This window comes from Rhinopithecus bieti, unplaced genomic scaffold (assembly GCF_001698545.2).
Source record: "Rhinopithecus bieti isolate Rb0 unplaced genomic scaffold, ASM169854v2 scaffold_41913, whole genome shotgun sequence".
In the NCBI taxonomy this organism is placed as follows: domain Eukaryota; kingdom Metazoa; phylum Chordata; class Mammalia; order Primates; family Cercopithecidae; genus Rhinopithecus; species Rhinopithecus bieti.
In genome coordinates this window covers 593035-605687 of record NW_016818964.1, presented here as the reverse complement: position 1 = coordinate 605687, position 12653 = coordinate 593035, and the positions used below count along the sequence as shown (strand labels likewise).

Below are 12653 nucleotides of genomic sequence, written 5' to 3'. Positions count from 1 at the left end.
ATCTCCTGACCTCGTGATCCGCCCGTCTCGGCCTCCCAAAGTGCTGGGATTACAGGCTTGAGCCACCGCGCCCGGCCCAGAGAAGTTATTTTTATATTAAGGAGCTGTGAGTAATGAAAAAAATACTAGTACCTAGGAAAAAAATCTAACTCTGGATGATGATTTTCTTTTCTTTTTTTTTTTTTTTTTTTTGTTGTTGTTGTTGAGACCAAGTCTTGTTCTGTCGCCCAGACTGGAGTGCAGTGGCACGATCTCGGCTCACTGCAGTTTCTGCCACCCTGGTTCAAGCAATTTCTGCTGCCTCACCTCCTAAGTAGCTGGGATTGCAGATTACCGGCACCCTCCACCATGACTGGCCAGTTTTTTTGTATTTTTAGTAGAGATGGGGTTTTGCCATATTGGCCAGGGTTGTCTTGAACTCCTGACCTCAAGTGATCCACCTCCCTCGGCCTCCCAAAGTGCTGGGATTACAGGTGTGAGCCACCGAGAGCAGCCAGATGATGATTTTCTACTAGCATTTGTGGTTACCATGTTGATACTGCTGGGCTCTGACTCTACTTTAAATGAAAATGTACAAAACCAAGGGCCATGCATGGTGACTCACACCTGTAATCCCAGCACTTTGGGAGGCGGAGTGTGGAGGACTGCCTAAGGCTAGGAGTTCGAGACCTGCCTGGGCAACATAGTGAAACCTCATCTCTCCAAAAAAGTAAAAAAATTAGGTAGGTGTGGTCACATGTGCCTGTAGTTCCAACTACTTGGAAGGCTGAAGCGAGAGAATTTGCGGCTACAGTGAGCCATGATCACACCATTATACTCCAGCCTAGGTGGCAGAGTGAAGTGAGACCCTCTCCAAGAAAATTAAAAAATGAAAATGTACAAAACCAGACTGAGCTCATTCACATTTTTAATAAATTGCGTCTATGTTACTTTAAGTGTTCTCAGTATATTTTTCTTCGTTTATAGGTCATTTATTATTTGATAGTATTGAGAGCAGAAGTTAGTGACAGAGCAGGTACGCTGTTATCTCGGACAAATACTACCACTTTTAAGTTCCAGCTCCCCTTCTTTTTTTGGAGGCGGAGTCTCACTCTGTCACCCAGGCTGGAGTGCAGTGGCGCAACGTTGACTCACTGCAACCTCCACCTCCCAGGTTCAAGTGATCCTTCTGCCTCAGCCTCCTGAGTAGCTAGGATTATAGGCGTGCGCCACCATACCTGGCTAATTTTTGTATTTTCAGTAGCGATGAGATTTTACCTGTTGGCCAGGCTGGTCTCAAACTCCTGATCTCATGTAATCCGCCCACTTTGGCCTCCCAAAGTGCTGGGATTACAGGCGTGAACCACCGCACCTGACCTCTAGCTCCCTTTCTAGCCTCATGCATTTCAAGGAAGTCACTTCTCTTCTAACTACAAGCAGCCAGAAAAAGCAGACAGTAAAACACATACAGAGGGGGTGCTTGGGCACAAAAGGAGGTCGGGGGAAGTCTCTTGGATAACTGCCAAACTTCACTCTCATACAATGGGCCCCACTAAAGCAGTGGGCCTTAATACGCACATTATTTTCCCTTCAGGTGCACTAAAATAGGGAAGCTAAAGCAGATTCAGGGGGTATGCCTGCAACTCCAGAAAAAATGGAACAAACATACAACTCTCCCTCCCAGATAAGCACTACAAAAAAACACAGAGGCAATCTAAGCCTCTAATACACTCTCCCACCCTAAATCCTTAAAAACTCTTAGTCTGGAAGAGAGTGTACCTCTAACTTAACTCAGCCAAATGCCCCTCTCAGGTTTGTTTCTCTAAAATAAACCTGTCTTAACTGGCAAGCCACCCTTTGTGTTTGTCTCCTCTTTCTTTAATTCTTACAGTTAGAAATAAGGCCTGAAGCCCCAGTTGAATAAGTTTCATCTAAAATTATAGCAGCATAAGCCCACAGAGAAATAGTTTTAATTTCTGAAGCTTAATTTCCCACAGCAAAATTTTAATGAACATTTCTAAGGGGTAAAGGTAGACATCCTAAGATATAGGGCATAGGCAAAAAGAATGACTTTTATGACAATGAAGAACATTAGTGTCAGTGAAAAGTTGTTATGGAAATAAAGTAATTTTTTTCTTCTGAATCCTCTCATCAGCCTACTATTCTGTGTAAACTCAGTGAAATATATTTTCCTGAAAATACCTGTTTATTACTTCATATGGTATTGATTAAATATTCAATATTTGATATTTCTCTTGTAGCAGAATTACCTGATTCTAAGACAAAGGAAATTGAAGCCATTCATGCAATCTTGAGATCAGAGGTAAGGAAAATCAAAGACTACTTAGATTTTCTTTTTTAAAGTCATGAAAGTTACACAAACATTATTTTGATCCTTTCTTTTAAATGTACTGCTTAGCACTTTTTTTTCTTTTCTTGTTTAATCTCGATTGTTTTTTGAGCTTTTATCAACCTCTGTAGATGAAAAATTTACTTACTTGGTACTGCAGTTTGCTATTCTTTAATATTCCCATCTCTATTTCTGTATAAGTAGGAAAACTGCCAAATGTAGAAATAATAGTATCAATAATTTATCATAATCCGGGGTTTACTGTGTTCCAACAGCATACTAAATTGCAGAGGTACATTTATTTAAGAATAATTTCTTTTTTTTTTTTTTTTTTGAGATGGAGTCTCACTCTGTCACCCAGGCTGGAGTGCAGTGGCACCATCTTGGCTCACTACAACCTCCACCTCCTGGGTTCAATCAGTTTCTCTGCCTCAGTCCCCTGAGTAGCTGGGACTATAGGACTACTACCACACCCAGCTAATTTTGTATTTTCACCATATTGGCCAGGCTGGTCTCAAACTTCTGACCTTGTGATTCACCCGCCTTACCCTCCCAAAGTGCTGGGATTACAGACGTGAGCCACCGCACCTGGCTAAGTATAATATTAAGAATGCAATTCTGTTTAACCTGGAGCTTTTTAAACACTCAAATGATAATAATATTTGGATACAAAGAAGTTAAGAATATAGGAATAGCAGCCAGGCACAGTGGCTCATGTCTGTAATCCCAGCATTTTGGGAAGCCAAGGCAGGTGGATCACTTGAGGTCAGGAGTTCGAGACAAGCCTGGCCAACATAGTGAAACCCTGTCTCTGACTAAAAATACAAAAAAATTAGCCAGATGTGGTGGTGCACATCTATAATCCCAGCTACCCAAGAGGCTTAAGGCAGGAGAATTGCTGGAAACTGGGAGGCGGAGGTTGCATTGAGCCGATATCATGCCACTGCATTCCAGCCTGAGTGACAGAGAAAAACTCCATCCAATTGCTGGAAACTGGGAGGTGGAGGTTGCATTGAGCCGAGATCATGCCACTGCATTCCAGCCTGAGTGACAGAGAAAAACTACATCCAGAGATATAGGAATAGCAAATTAATTTTACTGTTTTATTTATTATTAGTGTCTAGACTCGGTGCAGTGGCTCATGCCTATAATCTCAGCACTTTGGGAGGTGGAAGTGGGAGGATGGCTTGAGGCCTAGAGTTTGAGACTGGTTACAAAAAATAAAGATAAAAAAATTAGCCAAGGTGTGGTGGTGGGTGTCTGTAGTCCCTGCTACTCGGGAGGCTGAGGTGGGAGGATCACCTGATCTTAGGGCCCAGAAAGTCAAGGCTGCGGTGAACTATGATCCTGCCATTGTACTCCAGCCTGGGCGACAGAGTAAGACCTTGTATCAAAAAATGAAAAAGACATTTTAATAATTTAAATACAGCAAATCCAATTTTTTATTTATTTTTTTCTGGTTTTGAAACCTTAAAGACTCAAAATAACCAATGTTCTTTGAATTCAGTTAACTGCTTTTTAACCTTTAATTGCATAACATGGAATATCTTTATCTCGTAAAATATTGAGTCCAAATTTCAGTTACCTCCCTAATAGATTTCAGGTTATTACTACTTCTAGTTATTTTTGTTGTGGTGGTTGTTTTGAGACAGGGTCTTGCTTTTTTGCCCAGGCTGGAGTACAGTGGCACAATCATTGTTCACTGCAACCTTAAACTTCTGGGCTCAACCGATCATTCTGTTTCAGCCTCTTGAATAGCTGGGACCACAGGCATGTGACACCACACCCAGCTAATTTTTAACATTTTTTTGTAATAGGCCGGGCACGGTGTCTCATGCCTCTAATCCCAGCACTTTGGGAGGCTGAGGTGGTCAGATCACTTGAGGTCAGCTTGGTCAACATGGTGAAACCCCGTCTCTACTAAAAATACAAAAATTAGCTGGATATGGTGGCTGGCACCTATAATCCCAGCTACTTGGGAGGCTGAGGCAGGAGAATCACTTGAACCCAGAAGGCAGAGGTTGCAGTGAGCCGAGACCACACCACTGCACTCCAGCCTAAGCAATACTCCGTCTCCAATAAATAAGTAAGTAAATAAATAAATAATTTTTTTTGTAGAGACCATGTCTTGTTCTGTTGACCAGGCTGGTCTCAAACTCCTGGCTTCAAGCAGTCTTTCCACCTTGGCCTCTGAAAGTGCTGGGATTACAGGCATGAGCCACCATGCCCAGCCTGGTTCTTGATTGTGTCATTAAAACGAATACTTTTGAAAATTTTAATGGCTCATGATTTTATTGAAGAGATGATGGCTGTCATCTTTGCTCCATAATTACAAAGCATGTTGATTCTTAGATTTATAAATGCCAATTAGAATGATCAGTCCACTGAGCTTTTTTCATTTCTGTGTCATCTGTTTCCTCCCAGTTGCTTTTGTATACACACCTGCCTTCAGCCTTCTACATATGAACATATCAAGTAAATGTTGGTGTACAAATATACATGATGAAAGAATACTGTCACGTGGACAGGCGCGGTGGCTCACGCCTGTAATCCCAGCACTTTGGGAGGCTGAGGCGGGTGGATCATGTGAGTTCGAGACCAGCCTGACCAACATGGAGAAACCCCATCTCTACTAAAAATACAAAATTCACTGGGCGTGGTGGCGCATGCCTGTAATCTCAGCTGCTGGGGAGGCTGAGGCAGGAGAATCACTTGAACCTGGGAGGTGGAGGTTGCAGTGAGCCGAGATCACGCCATTGCACTCCAGCCTGGGCAACAAGAGCGAGACTCTGTTTCAAAATAAATAAATAATACTGTCATATATCTGCTTAGCAAAATGAAATGGTATAGGTCCTTGTCACAAAATAATACAGGATAAAGTATTTTCCTGTTGAATGATGTGAAAGCCATATTTCTTTTTTGTTCTTAGAAATATATTGTTCACTCATCAATTCTTGACTTTTAGAAAATTCATCCAGGATATTGTCATCTGAAGATTTGTGTAAGATTTCACTTCTTCAGTTTCACCATAACCATTAGACTCTAGGATGCTGCTTTCTGTCTCTTTGTATTCATCTTCTGAGTTGTCTGATTAATTGTGAAATGTTTACCTTTGTCAGTTTTCTTCTCTTCATCAAATAATTAAAAATTCTGAGTTTTAACTGTCTTCAATGAAAGAGACAAAAAAAAACTGCAAAAAGTGGTGTCTGTAGACAGCTGTTTTCTTTTAAAAAGATGATATAGGCCAGGTGTGGTGGCTCACGCCTGTAATCCCAGCACTTTGGGAGGCCGAGGCGGGTGGATCACGAGGTCAAGAGTTGGAGACCAGCCTGACCAACATGGTGAAACCCCATCTCTACAAAAAATACAAAAGTTAGCCAGGCATGGTGGTGTGTGCCTGTAATCCCAGCTATTCAGGAGGCTGAGGCAGGAGAATTGCTTGAACCTGGGAGGCGGAGGTTGCAGTGAGCCGAGATTGTGCCACTACACTCCAGCCCGGTTACAGTGAGCCGAGATTGTGCCAGTACATTCCAGCCTGGGCGACCGACAGAGTGAGACTCCCTCTTCTCAAAAAAAAAAAAAAGATGTAATACTTTGGGCAATGCAGTCAGAAAACTGGTTATTTTACCATTGCGTCATTCTCCTAGGTGATTTCATAGGTTTTCCGTTTTCTTACTGCCATTTTTTAAATAGTTGGGAATAAGTTTTTAAATGTTTTTTTAAAATTGCCGTGATAGTAAAAGAGCAAAATGTTTTAAGATACAGAAAATACAAGTTGATTATGATCCCATGATTTTTGTTAGATTTATAAAAGGATCCATGATACCCTTATGGTAATTGTAAGATAGAATGTTTTATTCTATTTTTAAAAATAGGTAAATTTTATCTTTGTTGGTAGATGTCTCAGAAAGAATAAGTTTTACAAATAGTTAGGACTGCCTAAAAAAGAAATTAAGTTGATTTCTGTGGACCCTAATGGTATAACCAAGGATTAAGTAGGACAGAATATTTTAAGATATGAGTGTCCTATGGACTTCAACAGCAGAAATGTAGTCAGAGTTTAGAGGGACTGCAGCTAGAACTGGAGGCCATCAGGAGTCTGTCTCTCTTTTCATTTGTATTCTCTTGTCTTCTTTCCATGCATTTATTCTTTTCTCCTTTTAGACCAGCCCCCTCTGTTCCATATTCCATATAATAGAAAATATTATCTCTGGCAACTCTCTTCATATTTTATGGATTCAGCCACATGAAGAGAAACCGTCCTTCATTTGCTCTCTTAGCCTTTCTTTTTCTTTTGAGACAGGGTCTTGCTCTGTCACCCAAGTTGGAGTGCAGTGGTGTGATCGTGGCTTCCCGCACCCATGACCTCTCAGGCTCAAGCAGTCTTCCCTCATCAGCCTCCTGAGTAGCTGGGACTATGGGTGCAAGCCAACACACCCAGCTAATTTTTCTCTTTGTAGTTTTTGTTCCTTATGTTGCCCAGGCTGGTCTTGAATGCCTGGGCTCAAGTGATCCTCCTGCCTCAGCCTCCCAAAGTGCTAAGATTACAGGCATGAGCCACCGTGCCTAGCCTTTTCTCAATCTTTCTGACTCTCATATGGCTATGGAGATGAGGGCAGACAACTAAGTAGATATTGACCATATTCAAAGTTTTAAAGTTCTGTTTATTGATCAGAGTTAAATAGCCTTAGGTATTTCTGTGTGAAAAAAAAAAACCTGAAGTGATCTTTTACAACCAGGATTTGACTTCAGTATATTATATTGCTAAGTTATGTATGGTGTTTTTCTTATTAACAGCTTACAGAAAATCATGCAAAAGCAGCCAATAGAATAGAAGGTAATCAGCTGTTGTGACCATTGGTCCTGTTTCTTACTACTAGTTCTTCAGGATAATTAAGGTCTGTGTTAGATTTCTGGGGATAGAGTCCCAAACTAGGATTTGTGGATTTTGTAATTATTCCTTTGATTATTCCATTGATTTTCTCTGCGAATTTATGTAATCTTCCTGGATCATTATTTTCACATCTGTTGACATCAGAAGTTCCTAAAATCTAAGAAGAAAACAAATGACATCCCCGAAGTGAAAAAGTCTTCACCTTTTAGCAAGAGCTTTCTTTCTCACCATCAGTCTCCTTTCTCTCATTCATTGTTGTTAAACTGTGTTTGTGGGTACATTAGTAGAATGCTTAGTAAATTGTTATCTGCAATGATTTGTAAATTCTTTTTTGTAGATAGTTTTAGTGTCCATTTCTCGTGCCCCATTATGTTCTTATTATTTCATTCAAATAAGGAATGATAATAGGTTAAGATAATTAAATATTTAGGTACATACAATTTGAGTAATTTTTTTCGTGTTTTTCAACATCTTAGAAGACAGTGTGTGATGTCTAGATTCGTTGAATGGGGCTATTTTGTATACTTTGAACTTTTTTCAAGCAGTTCTGGTAGTGGTTTTCAAATTGGATTTTTCAGAGGTCCTTCAGGGACTCTGAAGGACAAGCAAACGATGTGAGATTTTAGCTCCTCCCTGTACTTCACCCAGAAGGATTTCTTTTAAAAAAAGTTCTGTTTGGGGAGAAAACAAAAACTCAAACATGTAATCCTTGTGTTTACTAGATATGTATTGACTACTGTATGCTAGAACTGGGTAGACAAAGATGGGGAAACATTGATTAGTGGCCTTTTCTTAACAGAAAATCAATCTGAGCAAAATGTTACTATTTCACTGTTTGGTTTAGAATTATGCATATTCTATATAAACATGGTCAGTGTATTTTTTTTTTTTTTTTTTTTTTTTTTTTGAGACGGAGTCTCGCTTTGTTACCAGGCTAGAAGGCAGTGGCATGATCTCGGCTCACTGCAACCTCTGCCTCCCAGGTTCAAGCAATTCCCCTGCCTCAGCCTCCTGAGTAGCTGGGATTATAGGCACGCACTACCATGCCCGGCTAATTTTTTTTGGTATTCTAGTAGAAATGGGGGTTTCACCATGTTGGCCAGGATGGTCTCGATCTCCTGACCTCGTGATCTCCCTCCCTTGGCCTCCCAAAGTGCTGGGATTGCAGGCATGAGGCATCATGCCTGGCTGGTCAGTGCATTTTTAACTTTAATTTAAAAGCATATTTTGAAGTCCAGAATTCTGTCCGAGACCTTTTATATTTGACATTGTTTTGGGGGGAAGCAGTACGTTTTTCATAATGCCATGCACAAAACTAATTACATGTTTTACTTGCAGTCTTTTTGTTGAAAATACTTTTTTTTTTCTAGAATGAAAGGCTTAAGAAACTTTGTACTGATCTAGAAGAGAAACATGAAGCATCAGAGATTCAAATAAAGCAGCAATCTACAAGTTATCGAAATCAACTTCAACAAAAGAGGTAAATGTGATCACAGTTACTTCATACATACTTCACTGTAATGTATTTAGGTATGTTTTAGAGTTAGAATATAAATCGAGGTGTATTCAGATCTACAAAATATTGAAAAGTGATGAATTTAATAATTTTCGACTCAGTTTGCTATCCCTTATTTAATAAGAACTTTATAAGGTTTTCTATTAAGTTTACATTATATAAACCAATCTGTGTGAAGTATAATTTTTTCTTTCCAAAAGAAGAAAAGTTTTGTATACAATATCTTTAGACGTCTGTTGCTTATAATTTCTGATTTTATGAAGCCTAATATTTGTTGTATTGGCATGTGCTTGATTTTCCATGGAAAAACAATATTAAATATAATTTATGTATAATTGCTTTATAAATGTTTTTGGTTTTTTTTAGTTTGAAATGGCTGCTTTGGAATTGATTTATCTTTGCTTTACAGTGCTGGTAGTAGATATTATATAATTTAATGTTACTCTGAATCCTTAAAATACAGTCTGTGTCCTCATGTGTTGTGCTGTTACTGAATTCTCCTTAGTGTTTAGTACATGAGTGGCCCCGAATAAATACATTGAATTGACCTGTTTCCTGTTTTATTATCCAGATCATTTGGATGTTTTTTAGTTTGTTGACTAAATGTTCATTTCTACCATAACTTTATATTTAGGTTTTTAAGATTTAGGTGTCATACTTTCTAGTTCCTTTAGTGACATACTAAGATGAAAGATAAAAGTATAGCACGTTAAAGATAAACATAGGTTTTGAAAGTAGTGCTTATATTTCCAATTTGTTGGAAAGTGATAATTTCATAAAATACAATAAAAAATGAATTACTATAAAAATAAAGTGAATACTAAAAAAAGCAAAGTTGCAAGTTCAAATAATTTTTTTTTTTAATGAGACAGAATCTTGCTCTGTCACCCAGGCTGAAGTGCAGTGGTGCGATCTCGGCTCACTGCAACCTCTGCATCCTGGTTCAAGCAGTTCTCATGCCTCAGCCTCTGGAGTAGCTGGGATTACAAGCATGCACTACCACGCCTGGCTAATTTTTGAATTTTTATTAGAGATAGGGTTTCACCACGTGGGCCAGGCTGGTCTTAAACTCCTGACCTCAAGTGATCCACCTGCCTTGGCCTCCTAAAGTGCTGAGATTACAGATACGAGCTACCGTGCTTGTCCACAAGTTCAAAGTAAAGTTACAAACCTACTTTTTTATTTTTCTCGATTCCCTGTCTCTGCTAATAATACAAACATTAGCCGGGCGTGGTGGCATACGCCTGTAGTCTCAGCTACTCGAGAGGCTGGGACAGAAGAGTTGCTTGAACCTAGGAGGTGGTGGTTGCAGTGAGCTGAGATCGCGCACTGCACTCTAGCCTGGGTGGCAGAGCGAGATTCCATCTCAAAAAAAAAAAAAAGATTCAGTAGATATAAAATTACTATCAAATTGCTTTAAAAGTCTTAAATCTTACTCTTCACATTGCTATACGCGCTCTGAACTGGTAGTGAACATTCACTGCATTCATCCGTGGACCACATTTTGAGTAGCACTGAGTTGTAAACATTATGATAGAACAGTAGTTCCTCCTACCCAGGAGTTTACAGCTGTATCATTATGACACTTTAAAAGCATATACATGTTTACACCACCTAGGAGATTCTAACTTAGTGTATTGAAAAGAGGCCCTGGTACAGGTTGAGCATTCCTACCAAAATTCAAAATGCTCCAAAATCCAACACTTTGAGTACCAGTGTGATGCCACAAGTGGAAAATTCCACACATAAGTACTGGACACAAGCTTTGTTTTATGCACAAAATTGTTAAAAGCATTTTATAAAATTACTTTCACACATACCTGTGGGTATAAGGTGTATGTGAAACTTAAATGAATTTTGTGTTTAGACGTGGGCCCCATCCCCAGGATATCTCATTATATTTATGAGAATGTTCTCAAATTGGAAAATACCTGAAATGTGAAACGACTCTAGTCCCAAGCGTTCGGATAAGGATATTCAACCTGTATTGGTCATTTTCAAAAGGTCCATAGGTGATTCTGATGCTTACCTCAGTGGAAAACACTGGTGTGGGGAAATTTTGGTATTTTCTACTTAACTATTGATAATAGAGGGCACATTAAGCATTTAGGTTTGGAAGCATCTGTTATCACAGCTTGCACTTGTATAACTCTACAAGTTGATATAAATATCATGCAATGATAGCTTTTAAATATCATAGCTACATTTGAAAAGATGTAGATTTTAGTACTTTTTACAAGGATGAAAGATATGATTATATAGATCTGTTATTTCCTGAATCCATGTATGGGCCTCATTGTGATGTTCATGTTCTCCAAGATATAATTTATCTCATGTCATTTGTAGGAAAATGAATGAAATTTGCACACTACTATAGATTTCCATTCGAGAAGGGGCTCCAATATGAAAAACTTGTTTGTTATGGCATATGACATAAATATGTTTGGTTTTTGTCTACTTGCTTAACTTTATGCATATAGAAATACCTTACTTGTTGACTGTCTTCCCAATATCAAATTTTCCTCAGTTGTGGCAGTGTCTTCTGGACTACTTTGACTACTTTACAGAAAGTTTATTTCAGTTCTGTCTATATTGTTTGATTTTGTGTTTTGAATAATCTTTTACAAGAATGGATGTGGCATTTTGGTAGGTCCTGTGTTTATAATTTCTTTTGCACTAAGACTTACCTGCCTTCAGTCAAAACTCTGCTGGTAATTTCAGAACTTGTATACTGTTCTCTTCCTAAACAGGTCAGATTTTCACTGGCTCCTCTTTGCCAAAGCTAGAGCTAAGACCTCTTTCAGTATATTATTTCTTTTTAAGATTCATGGGCTAATAACCATGGGCTCACTGTTTCACTGTTTTCTTATCTAAAAAGATTGGATTTATAAGTCAAAGCATTCTTCCAGCTGTGCTGTGCAGGCCAGTACAACGTTACCTCTGATTCATGGTGCATTTGAAGCCTACATCCAGCCATAATCAGTTACACAACACTCTTGTAACAGAAGATATTCTAAGAAAATTTCCAGTGCATAGACTGACACAGCTTTCATTTTCACATCATTTAAGATTTGGTAATCACAAACAGAACCCTAAGAAATTGCCTATACTACTCCATACAGAGAAGATAGCAAACCCATGTTTAACTGAGAAATTCATTCCTTTATTAACATACAAAATTCTGATATTTCTACTATTTGTAACATTATTTATGCCTTAATTGTGAGTGTGTTTTAAATAAAAATGTTATGGTTAGAATGTTACGTAAGACTTAGATTCAGTTAATAGAGGACCATCATTGGATAATCTTAAATTATTATATTGTATCTTTTAATACAAATCTATGAAAGGTCAATATGATTGTTTTAAAGTACCTTTTCTAAAACATGGATTATAAATATATAGGTAGAAATCAGCCATCTTAAAGCCAGACAGATTGCACTACAGGATCAGTTGCTGAAACTGCAGTCAGCTGCTCAATCAGTACCTTCAGGAGTTGGTGGTGTACCAGCAACCACTGCATTGTCTTCATTCGCTTACGGGATTAGTCATCATCCTTCAGCTTTCCATGACGATGACATGGACTTTGGTGATATAATTTCGTCCCAACAAGAAATAAACCGACTCTCAAATGAAGTTTCAAGACTTGAGTCTGAAGTTGGCCATTGGAGGCATATTGCGCAGGTAGATACAAATTTTTTAGAGTTTTTGAAAACTTTGAGTAAAATTACAGGTGTAATATAAAAAGCTGTATGTAGAGCTTTTGATATCAAAAGAACCCTGGACTAGGAAATAGAAAACCTGTATGCTGATTCCGTCAGTGACTTTCTTTTTGTGTGTGTTTTTATTTTTTATTATTATTATTTTTTTTTGAGACAGAATCTTGCTCTGTCTCCCAGGCTAGAGACAGATCT

At 38.7% G+C, this 12653-nt stretch overlaps 1 protein-coding gene across 1 annotated transcript in view; it reads left to right on the top strand.

Annotated features, from left to right (window-relative positions):
* Positions 1–12653, top strand: part of TRIP11 (thyroid hormone receptor interactor 11) — a 73477-nt gene that overhangs the window by 8138 nt on the left and 52686 nt on the right. Inside the window, 4 exon segments of the mRNA XM_017857863.1 lie at positions 2241–2302; positions 8594–8703; positions 11390–11489; positions 12145–12423. Of these exon segments, the coding sequence (XP_017713352.1) occupies positions 2241–2302; positions 8594–8703; positions 11390–11489; positions 12145–12423 (551 nt within the window).